At 48.5% G+C, this 18679-nt stretch overlaps 1 protein-coding gene across 4 annotated transcripts in view; it reads right to left on the reverse strand.

Moving 5' to 3' along the window:
- LOC138567526 (cyclic nucleotide-binding domain-containing protein 2-like) overlaps positions 1-18679 on the reverse strand; it is a 304324-nt gene that overhangs the window by 16996 nt on the left and 268649 nt on the right. For 3 of the 4 annotated variants that reach the window (XM_069645804.1, XM_069645801.1, XM_069645805.1), the window contains 3 exons: positions 6349-6426; positions 3321-3386; positions 1063-1223 (listed from right to left, as the gene is read on the reverse strand). In XM_069645804.1, the coding sequence (XP_069501905.1) occupies positions 1063-1223; positions 3321-3386; positions 6349-6426 (305 nt within the window). The remainder of the gene's footprint in view (positions 1-1062; positions 1224-3320; positions 3387-6348; positions 6427-18679) is intronic. The other variant, XM_069645803.1, reaches the window with a different exon arrangement.

Here is an 18679-nt window from a genome sequence, read left to right on the forward strand (position 1 = left end):
TATTTGCCTGGTACTTAACCCTGTTCTTTCTGCAGCAGCATCGATGTTCCTGAAGTTCCGTGGATCCGGAAAGGAACATCTCCCACCTGTGGCTCCAAAGGTCGCACAGCGGGGTTCTTTTTGTACCCCTGTGCGTCACTTGGGGACGGAGGTCTCAACGGTCTACACGACACTCAAGTCAGAACAGATGGGCACATGTGTGTGGTCATCTGCCCCCGGGCGGGGCAAAACTTACTGCCCCAGGCTTGGGGGCTGGATCTGCAATATCTGCAGTGGCCTTTCCCCCTAGCCCCAAATGGATGGAGGGCATCTCATTTACCCCTTCCTAGGGGCAGAAATCTGCCCCCAGGGAGGGCTACATAAGGTTCCCCCTCATCCACCTAGGGTGGGGGGGAGGCCACCCCCCCTTTGAAACACAAAAAATCCTGGTGGTCTAGTGGGCCCCCGGTCCTCCCCACCCCCACCGAAAACAAGTTATAATATATATTTTTGTTTTGCCCCTTCCCTAGGGGCAGATGGGCACATGTGTGTGGCCATCTGCCCCCGGGGGGTTCAAAACATACTGCCCAGGCTTGGGAGGGGTGGCTCTGCCAATATTTGCAGTGCCCCCCCCCCCAAATGGATGGGGGCATCTCATGTACCCCTCCTAGGGGCAGAACTCTGCCCCCAGGGAGGTCTACATAAGGTGCCCCCATCCACTTAGGGTGGGGGGAGAGGACCACCCCCTTGCAAAAATCCCTGGTGGTTAGTGGCCCCACCCGCACCCACCCCCACCCAAAAGTACGTTTAAAAATAATATATATTTTTTGTTTGTTTGCCCCCTTCCCTGGGGGCAGATGATCACCCATCTGCCCCTAGGGTATTGCCCCCATGCTTTGGGGGTCGGGGGGGGAGAGGGCTGCAGCCCCTCCCCCACTTCAAAAACAGATCCCTGCACTACACACCAAACATTCTGGGGGGGGATAAATGACATTACACCCCCCCCACTTACAATTGTGGGGGGTATTTGTCCCCCCTGCACCCCCCATGTCCTACGCCCATGCCCCCGTCCATGGCAGTTACCTGGGGTACGGCTTGATTTCCTTCTTCAGCTTTTTAAAGGTAGCCAGATCTGCTAGTTCACAGAATTTATCCAATTTGACCCGGATGACCTCTGACCCTTGGCTGATGATCACCATGGCCCTGGGGTCCCTGTGTTTGGGCAGAGTCAGGCAGTTCAAGATCTAGGAGGGAAACAAAACTTTTCAGAAATGCAAACTCTTTGTGGCTCCGTGTGGAATAACCACTATGAATCGCATCGAATGGTAATCTGAACCCAAAATATTCTGAAACTTTAGTTGAACGCTGACAAGTCTCCTCTCCCCAACTCCAAGAACCATCATTTGACACAATATACTCATTGAAAATGGTCAAAAAATCCAACCCTGTCGCCTCAGATGTTCACAGTTGTGAAACTCAATCTCCAAAATATCGCTATTGAGGGAGTGGTACAGCAGAGGAGGTATCCAGTGCCGGATTACCCATTAGGCCAAGTAGGCAGCCTTTGGGCCACGCCCCTTTTAGGGGCCTGTGTCAATGGATCAAAATAAAGCGGTGCAATAAATTAAGGCGATAATTTGCGGGGGGGGGGCTGACATTTCGACTGCCTACGGGCTTCCACAGGGTTTAATCCGGCACTGGAGGTATAATGTTTCACTGGCGGTGGCATGGCACTACAACGAGGGGTCATTGGATGAGACTTGACCAGGGGAGGTTTTGAGGTAACACAAAGTCATTTAATGCAGAAAGGTTGGTGAATACTGGGGAATCCCTTTCCAAATGAGTGTTGCAGGGAAAATAAGTGCAGATTTAAAAAAGGCCTTGCGCAGACACTAGAGGGGAGTGAACTGGAGCACAAGGAGGGTCAATAACTGGTTGCACCCTATCCTCCGACCTTACCCTACACCCTATCCTAATCATAAATCAGGAAATCACAAGTCCTCAAAATCCTCCTTAACCCTTACCCTACCATCACTCCATTTGTTCCGCTCATTTTCAGCTGTTTTTGTTACTACTTTTTGTTTGACAACCTTTTCAGTCACAAGGTATCTCGCCACAATTTTCTCAGCTGGATATGTTGTAGTTGTCAAGGTTTTCTTTGGATCCCCTGCTAGCTTGAGTGGCCTCTCAAGCCAATCCTCTGCTTTCCTAATTCGGGTCTGCGGACACCCTTGGACCAGGGTCATGGGCCTGCTGAGGTAAAATCAACAAAGTCCATCTGATGGTCAAATGGGCACATTTTCCTAGCAGGTAGGCATAAGTATAACCAGACCTGAGGAGGTCCTGCCACATAAGAGGTGGGAAGCCTTGTTCTTGGTACTATATCTTTCACAATAAGGACAGGGATCTTCGGATGACTAGGATCATAGTTTGGGGATGTTTGAGTGATCCTTCCTTGCACACCTTTGCTCCTTGGTGACTTTGCCCCAAAGTAGCTTCAGGAATGTAATATTAGAAACGTGTTTTCCTTGGTAAAGTTGTCCTTTGGGGGTTCTCCTATAAGCTGACTTGGCCTTGGGAAGTGCTGTCTGGCTTCTGGGATGTCTTGACCCTGTACCTGTTGTACCAGCGAGTGAGGAAGACCATTCACTTCCCTAGGAGGGCATCTGTTCATGCTGGAGTCATTGCACAGTAGATATCCTTCATCGCATGACACTGGAGGGGCTGAGCATGGGTCACCATTGTGCTCATGTGTTTGGGCCACCCATGCAGATGGAGCGCTGTGATGATCCCTCTAGCAATGTCATGTCCTCCACGCCGTTACACTAACGGGCGAAGGGCCAATCACTAAGTGCATTTTTTCCCTTCTGTGCTCTAGTTGGAGCACAATTAATACTGAATTGAATGCAAATCATGAACATGTCTATTCTTTGTTTTGATCCAGGCATCATCCTAACCTGCAGGTAGTGTCCTTGATAGGAGTGAGGATGGTTTCGGTGTACTTGGTCAAAAATATTTGACCTTTTCAGATTACCTTTTTTTTGTTGCTCGCTTTCTGGCCGAAAATGCGGGGGAGATCCCCGCAACCCCTCCCTATTCCCTTACCCCACCCCATATATATATTTAATAACATTTGACCAAATTTCGATCAAGAAAACGGTTACAAAAATGTGGTCAAATGTACAAGGTGAAATGTTTTTCGAACAAGTACGCTAATACTGTGAGGATCCCACGTTTGCCTGGACTCTTGGTGCGCCCACTCTCTCGCGTCAGAAAGTGCCTTCATTTTGCAAACTGTGCTATAGACCATGCATTAATTCATTTAGATGCATGTACTGTACCTCTTCCTCGCTCAGCCGACCGTCCCTTTCCAAACAAGCTTCAATGTGATCAATATCGACACCCCTCTGAAAAAGCAAACAGAAAATCAAAGTTCTTAGAGGGACATTTCTTCACTAACGACAAGGCGCTATATAAATAACACATCATTATCATAATACTGTCTGGGCTTTCAGATGCATGCAGGTAACTCACAACTAGCTCAGAAGATTGATAGATGTCCCAGGTACCCAACTAAATGGGACTCATTTTATCAGACATGATTTAGCCTCATAGGAGCTCTTTTTATTTTCCGGGTGGACTAAGCAGGGACTGTACCAAAGAGTCCCGTGTAGCCGACACAGAAGTGAAGGGAGCCCATTTTGTCGCTGACGACGGAAAGAAAAAACAAAAGTAAATGGAGGAGGCAGCATTTTAACCGCTGCAGGGTCATGGCGCCTACAACCTGTTACCCTCCCCCTGGGAAAGGGGAGGGCAGGGGGCGGAACGGCGCCGAGGCGCCAAAACAACCCAAAAGCCCGCGAAGGACTAAACAAAAGGAAGGGGGCGGGGCGGGGCGGGGCAGGCCGCCTTATAAGCAGCAGGGTCCGACGACTGAATCATCTCGCTCCTGCAGTGGGACCCTGCAGACTCGCCGTTGCTGAACGATTTAGTTTTGAGCAGAGATCTTCATTTGCTGAGGACCGGATTTTCGTTGCTGCTCCTGGTTTGAGTTTCCAGGTCCAGGCGGGAAGGTACCGTTCGAGGTCGTGGTTGCTGTGGCCTGTGTCCAGGCGAGGAGTTTCCAGTGGTGGTGGCCTTTTAGTTCTGTCGGAGGTTTTCGGTCCAGTTGGCAGGAGCATCGGATCGCGTAAAGGGAGAGACTGAGTTAAGGTACGGGTCAAGGGAGAACAATTATTCCGAGTTTTCGTAAGGCTTGGTAGTGGAGTTACGGCACGCCCGGCAGTGTTTAAATTGGGGGTCCAAAGGTCACATGCAGTGCCGCACTGGAGGGAAGGCGTGACCAGGTCAGGTTGCTAGGGTGGAGCGGGCTGCTCCAGTCATTGGCAAATATTCCTAAGAATGCAGCAGCCCGTGCTTCTACCCTCTCCGCCCCCACCCTCGCATCAGGGGGTCTTGGATTTATTACTGGGACGATTCATAGCAGCCGCTTCGCAGACGGATGAGATTTGACTGTTTAACCCCGCGCTACCTTAGCGCATATCCAACGAGTGGTATGCTTAGTAAGAATAAACCGGTAAATTAGCGGTTTATGCATGGGGTTCACCCCTCACGTAGAATGAAAGGGCGTATGACACCCATCTCGAGGGTTGGAAAGGGCGGCGTTGTTGCTGAGTTGCAAACTCAAGGTTTTCCGGTTGTGTGAGTAATGGGGACATGCAGGCACAATAGGCGACCAACGAAAGAATCTAGACATTCACGGTTTTGCAGCATGGGATAAAAGGCAGCATCCACCACAGTTATGCCTGGCAGATCCGCTGCGCAACAGGGTGGACCATCCTGGGGAAAATTAAAGGGTGTGCGCCTGGGCAAGATAAAAGTAAGCAATTGGCAGGATACTTTCACTGTGGCGAACTGGGCGATTCTGGCAGGGGGGAAAGGGGAAACACGTGCACAGAGAGATTTTCGCAGGGTTCAGGTTACATGGGCGAGTCGCATGGTTGGTATGGGGCGTACGCCATTAGCGCGCGGCCTTCTTAGCATGCGGGCCTCTTGCAGCAAAGGTGTGCAGTGAGGGATGACAGTAGTGGTTTTGGGAGCAGCGCTTAATCAGAAGGCAATATGGTGTTATTGAATATATATTAGTGCTTGCAGAGGGACGTCGCACTAAAAGAAAGTTGCAGGCTGAGATGATGCAGCCCAGACTGAGATGGGGTTTCTGTTTTAAATATATGGTTACGCATTGGGGATCCTGCAGCATGCGGTCACATGCGGGGTTCAGTTGTCCCGCCTATTAACCACAAGGGAGGGAAGGACATGCCTCCCTGGTTTCATGCCTTAAGAAACGCACGGGCGACAATTTTTATTGGAACATGTTGGCAGCCTCGGGTCGGGTCCAGTTGGGTTTTGTTGCGCAGTGCAAAGGATTGGGCATTCAGAATGGCGATCATACGTGTCATGGCCTTGGCGGCACAAAATGGGGGCACAAATGGAGGCTTTCTTCCGGAGCAGGTCTAGTTACTTGGGTTAGAGGTCACACTTCTCAGAATGTCACGTTATTGGGCGGGTAGTGGTGGTATGCTTATGAAGATGCCACGTCCCGGTATAGCTTGGCATAGTTGTAATCATTAACCATATTACTGTCAAAATGGCAATGTGCTCACCTTGGAAGCAAGACCACACTGAGCAACACGGGTTCAGATCCGGGGCCCGTGGGGGAGACAGCAACAAGGGATCGCTCCAGCATTATGGTAGGGAGGCTGGATACTCGTGCTATGGTTAAGTGATGGAGGGTGAGGTAGGCGCCTGGGTTATTACCTCGCACTTTTCGGGTTTGGCGGCAGGATGCTCCTGAAGGTCACAGGGCGACAGACCCCAGCTCAATGCGGGCCGCTGCTAGGCGGCGGTTGGGTCATTACAGAGATTGAGGAAAGCCGGTGTATGCAGGGATTTACTGCTGGGGACGAGGCTTGGATACTGAGGCCCTGGGGTGAGAGGGCAAGACAGGCTTTCAGCGAATACAGCTCCCGAATACAGCTCCCGAGTTGTTGTAATGCAAACAGTTCCGAACAGCTACCGGTGGCTAAAACATTTTATAAGTACGGCTTGGGCCAAATGTGCCCGCAGGGATAGGGCGGCATACAGCCAGAGGCTAATACAAAACGGGAAGGTACACTGCTGTTTGATGTGTGGGAGCGCTGCTATTTTAAGAAGGCTTAATTTATTACGAACATGTTTTTGTCTGTAATTTATTGCAGGCATGGGTTTGTCTGGAGGGCGCTGCACAGCACTGTGTTTGCGGGGTACAATGTAATACGACACGTGGTTTAGGTTTCAACAACTTGCCTTTAATTGTGAACGATAGCATACCTGAGGTGTTGTACAGAGTGCAGTACGCCTCACTGGAGGATGCGGTGCAAATGGTGAAAGCGGCGGGGGTGGGGGGCCCTGTTGGGGAAAGCAGACATAGAGTCAGCATTTCGATTGTTACCGATCCACAAAGACAGTTACAATTTGCTGGGTTTTAAGGTGGGCAACGACTACGATTACGGCAAGTGTCTGCCAAGGGGTTGCGCTATCTCATGCGCTTATGTTGAGGCATTCAGCACCTTCTTGGAATTTACAGTGAGGCAAAAAAACGAAGGAGGGGGGGAATGTTGCTTACCTAGATGATTTCCTCTTCATTGGTAGAAAGGGGACGGAGGAATGCGGGGCCCTGATGGAAGAATTTCAGGGGACGATGGGACAGTTGGGGGTACCGTTGGCACCAGGGAAAACCATGGGTCCAGCCACTACATTGAAATTTCTGGGGATTGAAATTGATTCAATAAAGGGCGAAGTTAGGCTCCCGCAGGACAAAGTACAGAAACTACAGGTCATGATACGAGTCCTGTTGGGGAGAAGCAAGGCAACCCTACGGGAGTTGCAGTCACTGGCGAGTAACGTCAATTTTGCGCAGAGAGTAATACCATTGGGCAGGGCGTTTGCCAGGAGTGTGGAACTGAAAACAGTAGGTTTGCAGCACGCCGCACAGCATGGCCAGCGGGGGGCTGAGGTAAAAGAGGATCTCAGGATGTGGGACACCTTCCTAACAGAATCCAATGGGGTGGCAATCTGGAGGTCGGACTGGGCTAGCAGTCAGGGGCTCAAACTGTTACCGATTCCTCTGGGTCTTTGGGTTTTGGGGCAATCCTTGGGGACAGGTGGTGTGGCAAGGCCTGGCCACTGGAATGGCATAGGGAAGGGGTCGCAAAGGACATTACGCTATTGGAGCTGTTCCCCATTGTAGTGGCATTCAAGTTGTGGAGGGAACGCTTAGAGAACAAAAAAGTTGCTTTGTGGTCGGATAATCTAGCAGTGGTGCAGATTATCGACACAGGGGTCATCCAGCAATCTAAGGGTGCTATGGCTACTCGGGGAACTCACCAAGAGTCTGTTAAGTTTGAACATTGAGGTCAGGGCACGACACATCCCTGGTATAAAAAATACGGCCGCTGATTCGCTGTCTCGTTTACAGTGGGACAGGTTCCGGGGAAGCTGCCCCGAAGCAAGGAAGGAAATGGCCCTGTTCGAGGATCAGTGGTGAGGAATGATTGGGGTGATCTGAGCTCCCTGGTGGAGACAGCGCTGGCGCCAGGTACAGCTAAAAGATACAGGGCATGTTGGGAACGTTTTACGCAATTCCAAGAAGAGGTGCTGCCAGGCGACCGGGGTGAGAGCCCAGTACGGGCCTTTGTGGGTTGGTGCTGGAAGACGGGGAAGACCCGGGCAGGGGTAGGATACCACTTGGCGGCCATAGCGCATTACGCCAAGATTAAGGGGGAGAAGGACCCCACCAAGGAACACTACATCACGCTGGCCATGAGAGGCTGGGCAAAGCAAACAGTAACAAAACCAGAAAAAATTACATGGGTTAATTAAATGTCTGGGCGCAGTATGTAACGAGGATGCCGAGAGGGTACTGTTCATGGCCGCCTTTACGGCGGCATTCTTTGGGGCTCTCAGGGTCAGTGAGCTGGTGCCAGAGAACAAAGACGGCAAGGGGAGGGGGTTTTTACGCTTAAGGGACGTTCAGTTAAACAGCACCCAAGTGGTCATCTATGTGAGAAGGTCAAAAACGGATCAGAAAGGGAAGGGGGCAGCATTAACACTGCAGGCCATCCAGACAAGCAGAGTATGCCCAGTGGCGGCAGTGGCCAACTTTCTCCAGCAGCGGCTGCCATCAGATGCAGAGGCTCTGTGGCTCTTGCACAGAGACGGGTCCGCACTAAGCCGCTTCCACTTTAAAAAAGTGATGGGCCAGGGATTGGCAAAGATAGGGTTGACGGAGGGTCGGTTTGGGACACACTCATTTCGAATAGGGGCCGCAATCTCCGCAGCAGTTGGGGGACTAGGGGCGGAGGACATCAAGAGGTTGGGGAGATGGACTTCTGGATGCTACAAAAGAATTATATCAGGCCACAAAAAATGTAAGTTAACCATGCTGTTCCCTCCACTTGTCATTTCCCAGCAGCACAAGGAAGGAGGAAGCGCACCGTGTGGGTAGTGGGGCACTCGTTCATCTCAAGGGCCAAGGCGAGCTGGACTCAGCAGCAGGAGGAGCTGACAGCCGGCGAGTTCAGGATTGAGTGGCATATGGTCGGAAGTTATTCCCAGGGCGCAATGGAGGGGGGCCAAGAACCATTCAGCAGTTGAGAAATCGAGGAGGAAGCTGAATGGGGCCATTGCAAAGTTCCGCAGGGGCAGAGGTTTACATCAAATCAGGCATGGCCTGATCGACGGGAAGACGCCAGAGTACTTTCTAAAAGATGGGGTACACCTGTCTGCAAAAGGAATGGAGCTCTTTTTCTGGAACATTTGTACCAAATTGATGGAGTTATGAGAGGGAGACGGGAAGAAGGGGAGCCACAGTGGGCGGGAACCCACTTAGTGGCGTGGCGGTGCTTGGGCAACCAAGCACAAATGATAGACTCCGGATGAGCCAGAAGGAAACTGGAATGGGACTTCGCTCTTCCGGACCAGCGCCTCTTGGGGGCCTAAACGGCAGGGGCGTCTGGTGGTAACGAATAAGGCTCAGCTTCCCCCAAAAACGGCGCTCTCCCCACCCACGACACCTGCACGGGCAGGATAGGCTCAGGTACAAAGTGTCGGGGGAGTTGGGGGCCTACTATACAAAAGTATAGGGGGAAGCAAGGAAAATCTGGCACGGAGCAAGCGCCACACTTGTAGACTGAAGTTCACAAAATGTGTACAATAATTCTGTTATGGAAATAAAACTGCGGCCAAGTTTGCCATATGAAACACTGTGTCATGCCAATTTCATTGTTGAGAGGAATAAGGTGCAGCTAAGGCGCATGCGCAAAGGATAATTGGCAAGAAAGGCTAAATGGACAAATGCAGTGGTTATGTGTCTGTGTCTGTGTTGAAATTAGGGTTGCGAACGGCAGCCAGCAGCGTTAAGGCTCTGTTCTGAATTCTGCACTTTCCTCTCTGTACCGCAACCAATTTTCCTCCCACCCCAGGGTGAATGCACCCCACGATTCCCCTCCCGTGGCTGTGGGTTACGAAGGGAGCTCCGTCAAGTACGGGCTCAAGGATTTTTGCTGTAGCATCAGGTATCGGATGCAATTTAATGATAAGGAGCTAAACGCCTGAGGCGTCACTGTATTAGCAGGAGCTACATCTGTAGTACGAAGAGCCCGTGCAAAACGTGCCGCAAGGAGATGCAAACTATGGACCACATTCTGAGAGAATCATGCAAGTAAAAAAATGCATGGGATGGCCCCCTTTTTTGCGTGTTTTGAAACAATGTGCAGGTCACCCTCTTCACAAAGGCATTTGAGTGGCACAGTGCAGTAGTGCAAATAACTCTATACCCTATGGGGGCACTGCTTTGTACTGCTGCTGTTATGTTATGCTAATATGCTGCAATACAGCGCCAGGTCACCACCCTGGTAGTTTCAGAGCACCCCGGCTTGTGAATGGGGTGGCCTACTACACCTCGCATCCAGGCCTTAGTCTGCTGGAGGAAAGAAAATGAGAGTGGGAAAGATACGAGGATGGGCAAGGGGGAATAGATGCTACAAAACAGTGGGTGAGGAATGCAACAGGGGAAGAAGGTTTTCTTATAGCATGGGGTGCATGTCGGTGGACCATAGTTCTGCAATAGGGAAGAGGAGGGCATGCACTCAGGTGCTGTGACATTTGGGTTGTGTTCCCAAGGCAGATCAGATTTGGAGAATTTTAAGTCGGTACACAATATAATGTTGGATGTATGCGGGGCTTGAGAGCATGCTCCGGCAATCCTGGAATTTACTTAGGCAATCCTCAAATTGGTGGCTTGTTTAACCGGACTTCTTATACCTGAAGTCAAATTACAGAATCTTAATTCTGAAACTGCCAAGCATGAGCCACGAGTGGCATAGACCGTGTGTGAAGGTGAATGCTGTTGGTAAGAGAAGGTAAGTGAATGGAGTGGTCAAATTAATATGGTAAAAATGAAAAGGTCCTGCCTTCTGGATGTCAAAAAGTTTATTTTTGAGAGATTTTTCTGCTTTTTGTTCATGGTGAGACAGGGTGATGCCCTATTTGGGAGTAGGGTATATCCAGTGATCAAAGTGTATGAAAAGAAGTAGTGGAACTATGTTCCCTGTTGGCCTGTCCCGCACCCCACAAACCCCATCGCCACCCCCCTCCCACACACAATACCAACCCTACACAAATGCACCTGCTGTTTAAGGGAACGTTCAGTGCAGTGTACTCAAGTGCAAGTTTCAACTACTTCCTACACTTTTATTTTAAAACAAAGCCATCCTGTAACACTTTCTTTAAAAAAAAGAAAAGCATATGAACACTAAAACCTAATTTAAAAAAGTACAGGAGCACTGCTCCCGCACACTTCAACCACTGGGTACAACAGACATACAGGTTCATCTCTAATCAGAAAATATAGCTTAAACTCCCTATGCAGGCTGTGTTGCCTTTGACTGTATGAAAGGCAGAGGCGGATGTGCAACAAAGAGGGTAATTGGGGATAGAAGGGCCAGATGCCGCTCTTTATGTATGCAGTGAGAGTTCGGCACCCATTTTCTACTAGGTTATGTTACTATGCATGACTAGTCCCTCAAGGCTACTGTTGTACAGAGCTTTATGCCACAGTAAGGCCGCCTCGGGGGGTGGGGGAGGGGGGGAATCTTTTGCATTGTAAGCCAACAACATGAACACAAGTGTGCCCTAAGATCAGCATTAATGGCCCCTCACCCAGCCAGGTAGCCAAAGTATAGAGACTGGGCGTGCAACAGAAGTGAATGTGCTCCAAAATGGACTCTCAGGCATGAGAAATGGTGATCGGAGCTGCTTGTACACCTTGAAAGCCTTACAATAACCATGTTGGGGAGGGTTGTATGTCAGAAATGCAAATGTGCCTTGTTTATATCCTTTTTTTTTAACACCCTTTATGTTGTGTCACAAAGTTTGTATAATACACCTACACTTTCATGCAAATGGTTTAAGGGCACGAGCACTGTCTTTGGCTCAGCAGTGGCCAGGGCTTCATGCCTTCGCAGTGCCAGTCAGTTTATATAGACAAGGAAAGCGGGAACGAGTTCTGGGCAATTTTAAATGAGGGTGGGGTTTGGACCATGGATATTCTGGGAGCAGAGCTCTGAACCAAGCTTGTTGGAAGTTCTTTTGGCCTACTAGCATGGGTATGGTAATAGAGGTGTGCGAGGCAGGGCTCCTCTTACATAACCTGCCCAGCTAGTTTAAGAGAAGTCGGCATCTGATCCCCAAAAGAACAAAAAGAAGGGGTGAATAAATAAAAAGAATGTGTTTGTGGCAGGGGTTGCGGGGGAGGCACGCAACTTAACGAAGAAGCACATTTTAAACAGGTGCAGGGTAACACACATTCTGGTCACCTTTGTAAATAGGCTGTACCTTTTTCTGGCGCAAACAGAGGATACATACAGCCCTACATATAAGGGGTGTATTAGCCACTTTTACTCCCTAAAAATAGGCAAAAACACCCACAAAATTAAAAGAGGGAGTAACAATACTACAAACAAAAAATAGGAAATAGGCACTTAAGACCTTGTGTCCCTGCTTTCACCCATAAAGGTACATGGATATGTTTGGGCCAGTAGTGCATGTGTTACCACGGGAAGAAACTGCTATAATTACAGCCTGACTGGAAGAAGTGAACATGTATGTTTTGTTGTGCATGTGCAACGAGATTCAATGAAATAATTACAAAAATCATTTCTGTTTTCCAGTTAAAACATATTTTGACTTGCTTATAAAATACTCCATTTGGGAAATGGATTTACATTTTTACTCTCCAAAAGATCATTTTATTCCCAACTTAAGAAAATAGGGAGTAGAATACTCCCACTTCAAAATCTTAACTGTACCATTGGGTACAGTAGCACATCCTTTCCTTCAAACCATAAAAACCTTTTGGAGTCAGTCCAAATAACTTTTTGTCTCTTACCTTGGAGCCATTATATTTTTAAAATGTCATCTAGATGTGTGCTAATGCTCCTTTATTCACATTTCCAAGTGCATGGTTAATGTGTCATGCATATGCTTGTTTGGCACCAGTTTGCCTGGGAATTGAAAGTAGCTCTAGGACGCTGTTCGTGTCAAGCTAGCCAGGCTATTCTAGATTAGAAGCTGAAATTCCGATCCATGTCTAGGGTAAGAGATATTATGCATGACAAACCCACCTTGTCTTTGATTCGTCATCTTCCCATATATATATATAAAATAAAACACATCTAGTGCAGGTAAAATGGATATATGAGGAATCAAATGGGCCAGGAGAATAATTCAGGGGCAACGCGTTTGTCTTGGATGCAAGACAATGAAGAGCAATACGGATTAGAATCCTGTTCCTGCGCTTAGAGACTGGTCTCCGGTATTAAGAGCATCATAAAACATGAATTAATTAAATGGTGCTCTTAAAAAAATGAATGGATTCGTGCCAAATAATACTTTCAGCAGATATTCAGGAAAGGCATTCTTTTAAGGGCCTGGAGTTTATACGATGGCAGGAGAGTATCTAGTACCTCGAGTACATGTTTCTTGGGGCTGTCATGAGTGGCTACCACAGAGCACATGCATACCTGGGTAGGTTTCAGCAAATTCATTTGTCTGTATGGGAAAAGTTGTTAGAAGGTCTAGTGGATGTGATCTAACTTAAAAGGGATACTTCTAAGCAAATGGTTGGAGTAAGGAGGGATAAAGGAAATTCTGTGGGCCGATTCTATAAGCACCTAATGTCCTAAGGCTAGTCCCTATAGTGATCAACAATTTCCTGGGCATCCACCAGGGCAGTGCTTTTCACGTCACTCACAGAGAAGTTAAAGTGCTGCAGCTTGCTTCTTTTTCGTTATTGCCTTGGTCTGTACCATTATCCTCTGAATGAGACAGTGGTCACAAGGTATGATATATGTCATTTATATATGTTCTCCTCTTGCCCGAGGTGTTTTCCTTTGCTGATCAGGGTATACCTTTCCCCCTACCTGGATGTATCTGGTTGGATTTATGTCTCCCCTCTACCTGTGTCCTCAAAGGCCAACAAGATGTCTTTATTTTGGCTGATGACCTTGCAGCTGCCACTGATCTGGGCTAGATTGCTAAGCTTATTTTTCTCTGAATACATATTCTGACAGTGTGGCCCCTGGTCCCAGTTTCTTAACAGTCCTCCTATTTTAGTCTGCCCCACAACTTGGCCTCTTCTATGCTGCGGCTGAACTGGCACAGTCACCTCCTTCGACAGCTCCCTTTTACTAGTTGGCCTTCTTCGTCTAAGCCAACACAGGTTCTGCTCCTCTGCTTCTCCTCCTCACCTCAGCACCACTCGCCTTCTGGAATAGCGCCCTTGAACCCTCCCAGTCCAGAGGGTTGTGGCAGTTTTTAAACAGGTCTTGATATGGTGATTGATCTTATCAGTGTTATGAATTGTGGGCCTTGTAAGGGTGCAGAAGTAAGACTCTGAGACAGAGGAGTCATGGTGTTGGCTATACACCTTTATTCAAAGCAGTAAAAGGAAAATAACCCACTAACTTTAAGAGGGATTTCCCTGTCTTAATGGAAATAACTAGTGCCAGAAGGTCCGAAGTCCCACTGTTCCATGTCAAAATCCTACCTCAGTATCTTACAGAATAAGCTAACTAAAAAATAAGGTGTCTTCTGGATGCAGAGGGGTGTCTCCCTTCCCTGGACAAAATGCAGTTCTTGTCAGATTGTGTTCATCTAACTACAGCCACTCCTTGGCTGTTTTTTCCCTTCCTTCCTTAGACTTACAAATCCGTTCTTTGGGGTCCCTGACCCTGGTTGGTAGCTTTGGTTTCCCCTTGCAAGCTACTGCGCTGAAACGCTTTACCTGGATGTTCTCTCTAAGCTAGATGGGTCCCTGACCCTTGGGTGCAAACCTGGTTCCCTCTCACCAAGTGATGCACGGTAAACGCATTGCCTTGATGCTCTCTCCAAGCAGTAGACCTGGTTCACTCTCTTGCCAAGCCTTTGTACAGTTCCATGTATGATTTGGGTGTGAGTCCAATACTCGCCTTTCCGGCGGTATTCTCACTTTCTGTAGACTCTGTTCACTCCCCTGCTAAATCTTAGTACAACTCCATGCACTATTTGTCCCAGACCTGACTTTCTGGCATTTGCAAAGACCTCCTTGAGGTTTCCGAGCCCCTAGGGCTTCCCTCATACTGTGTTGTGTGGCATTCGTGAGCGCTGGCTCCCTTGAGGCAGATGGGCTCACACACAGTACTCTGGTACCTTTCTAGAGTTTCTTGCCCTCTGCAGCGACTCTGCAGGTCTCTTCTGCTTGGTGTCGGCAAGCTTGTTCACCTTCGTGGTTCCTCGGTCTCTGGGATGCCGGAGTCTTGTTCCCCTTCTGGGCCGCATGGTTCTTCCATCCTGGGCCAGTGTCGGATTATCTCCTCCTCTGCACGGAGTCACGGTCAGTGCCCGTCTGCACATCAGACTCGATTTGGCACTCGCAGTTACTCCTGGGAGGGCTTGACACTCTCTCAAGTCCTTTGTTGCATTTTATCTTGCTTTGGCCAATCATGGAGCATGAACCAGTAGACTGCTGAAAGTGTTCCAACGCGGACTCTGTTTTCATTCCCTCCACATCTCAGTCCAAGGCGAGTATTGAGATAACTCACTAGTCCTCTTACTCGTCTCAGTACTAAGTGAATATTGAGATGGTAACTCACTAATCCTCTTCCTCGTCTCAGTACTGAGTATTGAGATGGTAGCTCACTAGTATTTCTCTTTGTCTCAATATTCTCTTTTGGAGTTACCTTAGCAAAATAGATGGGCTGTGACTGTATGTGTGAAGAGGAATGAGGCGAGTAAGGAAAGGTGAGGTACCTGTGGGAAAGGGGTCTAGGGTCATGTGATTGGTGGGAATACTGCATTCTCCTGATGGGTTAGTCACTGGTCCCAAAGGGGGTTTCCCTCCCATGAGATCCACCCGCTGAGTAACATCCCCAGCGGAAATATCGGGTAGCAGCCTCACCTCCCAGGCCCCATGCGAAGGTGCTCCCCCTATGGAAGCAGTAACGCTTCCCTTGGGTTCGTCACAGCCTCTTTTCCCATTAATTCTCCTGTTTGTGATAGGTCATCGCCTAATAGTTCACCTCCTCCCCAACTGTGAGATGCTTACTCTTGTTTGCTTACTATGGATCTCCTGGACTCAGTTTACAAGCACCCGTTACCCCATGATGGGATTAGGCAGCATGGTCTGGGTGGGCCACTGATCTGCCACTCCGGCTCCCCTGTATTTCTGTGAGATCATGTGTTCTCTTTCCACGTCCCTGTAGAGAGCCCTTTCTATACCAGTGTTTCCTGAATGCTGCTGAATCTTCAGTTGGATGTTGTTCACGATCCATGCCAGAGATTGTGTCGCGACGTGCAGTGTCTACTGAACCTTGCTCCACGCAGGGACTTGTGATCGGAGGTTGAACAGCCTGCCAAAGCCCTGCTTGCACAGCTGACCTACGGTGGATTTTCATGGGGTCTTCCCTCGTGTTGTGTGGCTGACCTGGGAACTTAATGGTATGGCCTCATTCACTGGATGTTAACTAACAGCCATAGTGGCTGCATTCTATGAAATGCCCAGGGAAGGACTGGGGGGACCTCTGCTGGATCTCACATATACAGCCTTTAAGGGTCCCTTCACGGAGTGGTTGGCTCCTCCCTGGACTCTGGGTTTCCCAATCTCCCTCTGTTGGTAACAAACAGGTGACGTCACAGGACCTTAACACCATAATTAATATGAACCATCGTGCTGGCCTGCCTGAGCAGGCAAGGCTGGTAGAGAGATGGCTACTCTTCCAATTTCCCTGATAAAAATGGTAGTCTTGCCACTTTTCTCTACATGTTTGGTAATATTCTCATTCTGGTGTGCAAATTATATTTCAGTAAGCTGCAGGGTTTGCCCCTGCTTTGAACGTGGGCAGCTTCCAGGGCAGAGTTAGCTATGGAGTGCTTAGCAAGCTATAATAATCTGGTAGCTTGGTTGCTCCAGATCCGGAGGTCTACTGGGTGGTCGGCCCATGCACTCTATGCTTAAGGCTGGTTTTGAGGGAGAATAAGAGCATCCACGTGGCAGAATGCAAAAAAACCTTAATTGCACAGGCTTCCGTCTGTGGGGCAACCATGGGGGATATTATGGGGCGTACGGGGTGCAATATTACAGTGTGCCCACAGGGATGTCTTAGCAGCATCTCTTTAGGGAGATGGGGGCTAGAAGAAGCCCTTGCCCAAATTGGCTGCAGTGTGTCACATACCTAGGGTTCCCCACAAAGTGTAGTCACTTCTCTGAATAACAATGGCTAAATTGGAAATCTGTGCTTGGGGGTTTGGGGGTGGCTTTATAAATTGAAGGAGAGAGATGCCACATCTCAACTGTGAACTCTGTTTTCAGCATGTTGGGGTCTTGGTGTAAAGCGTGTGGTCCTCATTCCCGGCTCTGTTGCCTGAGTTTCCACTGCTGGGCATTATTATCCCTGCTCAGGGGCTAGGCAGTCTGGCCTTTGTTTCTCCACACTAATATTGTTACCACAAGGGATAAATAAGCATTGAAATAAAAAATTAACAGATGGTCCAGGGACCATGAGGTGTGTGGCCAGGGAGGAGCAACGTGGATAAGTATTTGAGCAAAGCCAATCAATAGCCTTGAACTATAAGTATACATTTGGAATGTATGCATCAATACTTCCCTCAGATCAAGCAGGATCTACCCAACATCACAGGCCTCTTGAAAGAGATCTGGTTTTCAGTCAGCTGGGTGTTAAACCATAACCGGTCTGTGTAATAATCCATATTTATGGATTATTGCAAGCAGTTATTCAAACATTAGTGCACATGGCAGATGTTGAGATCTGGTTAGACCCTTTACTGAGACTCTTGGGATATACCAGCATTGCCTGCAAAAAGAAGAAGGAATTATATGAGGGTTTCCACACTGGATTCCACGCCTTAGAAATGGTTGAGCGACATTGCAACTTGCGACAAACTTGAAGAAATCTATTATATTACATTACCAACCCACATCCAGCCCCATGGACATGTGGGTAGATCATAAAAACTATCTATGTAATGGGGCTAGGCCAGACTAATCCCGTTTTGTGACTCTGGCTAGCTAAAGCTTGTGGAATTTGGCCTGCCTCCCTTGCTTCATGTAGGGCTTTCAATGATACAAAGCAAGGAAGAAAGTGATATGATAAATATTTGACTCGCTGACTCCCTTTTCTCTGACTGTAGATATGCCACTGGCATATATTGGGGAGGAAGGATAGCTCAGGGGCAACACTTTTGTCTTGGAAACAAGACAACGCAGCGCAACACAGGTTCGAATCCCGATGCCACGCTTGCAAACCACTTGTTGCTATTCAGCACGTTATAAAAGAACAATCATATTATATAAGCACCACGTATGGTATTTTATCCGTTTATTGTCACTATGTTCGATGTCAATTCATAAAAAGTGTTACAAAAACAAGAAAAGGCCAGCCAATCATCTGTCAGATAAAACGCATTTAGTAAGGTTGAAAATAGAGATGGTAGGGTCATGACCTTGTTGATCTAGGGGAAGTGAATGAAAAGGTCACGTCAATGAGAGGTTAGCCTTACCTTAAGGGTTGGTCCAATTCTGTGTCTCAGTTTTTGCTGCCTTTCGTTGGGTCTCATTGCGAGTTCAGCGGTGCCGTAAAAAGGTCTTGGTAATTCTGTTACTGCCACTTCTTTTGGCGTTTAAGGAATTACCACCACTTCCACCAGACCACCAAATACTGAGTTTGGGGTAAAGTGGAGGGTTCACCTTCAGCAAAATTCTGGAGGTAAATCCTGCACTTTACCTCCAGAAACTGGCAGATTTATCACACAGTGTTACCACTCACAGTTAATCTGCCAAAAATCCCCATGGAGTACTATGGGCTCAGAAACATTAAGGGTCATTGTGTAATTACGACCCCAGCGGTAGCAGTGCCGCAACGGCACGGCTTCCGCCAGAGTTGTTATTTTTCCGGTGCCTGGCAATGGGGAATTACGGGGACATTACAGTCCGGTGGTCCCAGTAATTCCCCATAGCTAGGCGCGAGAAAACATTTCTTCCCATTCGAGTTCCATATGACTCAATGCGAATTGGGAGGACGGATGCACCGGTACTTTGTGCAACAGT

This window comes from Ambystoma mexicanum, chromosome 2p (genome assembly GCF_040938575.1).
Source record: "Ambystoma mexicanum isolate Mex_15411 chromosome 2p, UKY_AmexF1_1, whole genome shotgun sequence".
Classification (NCBI taxonomy): Eukaryota; Metazoa; Chordata; class Amphibia; order Caudata; family Ambystomatidae; genus Ambystoma; species Ambystoma mexicanum.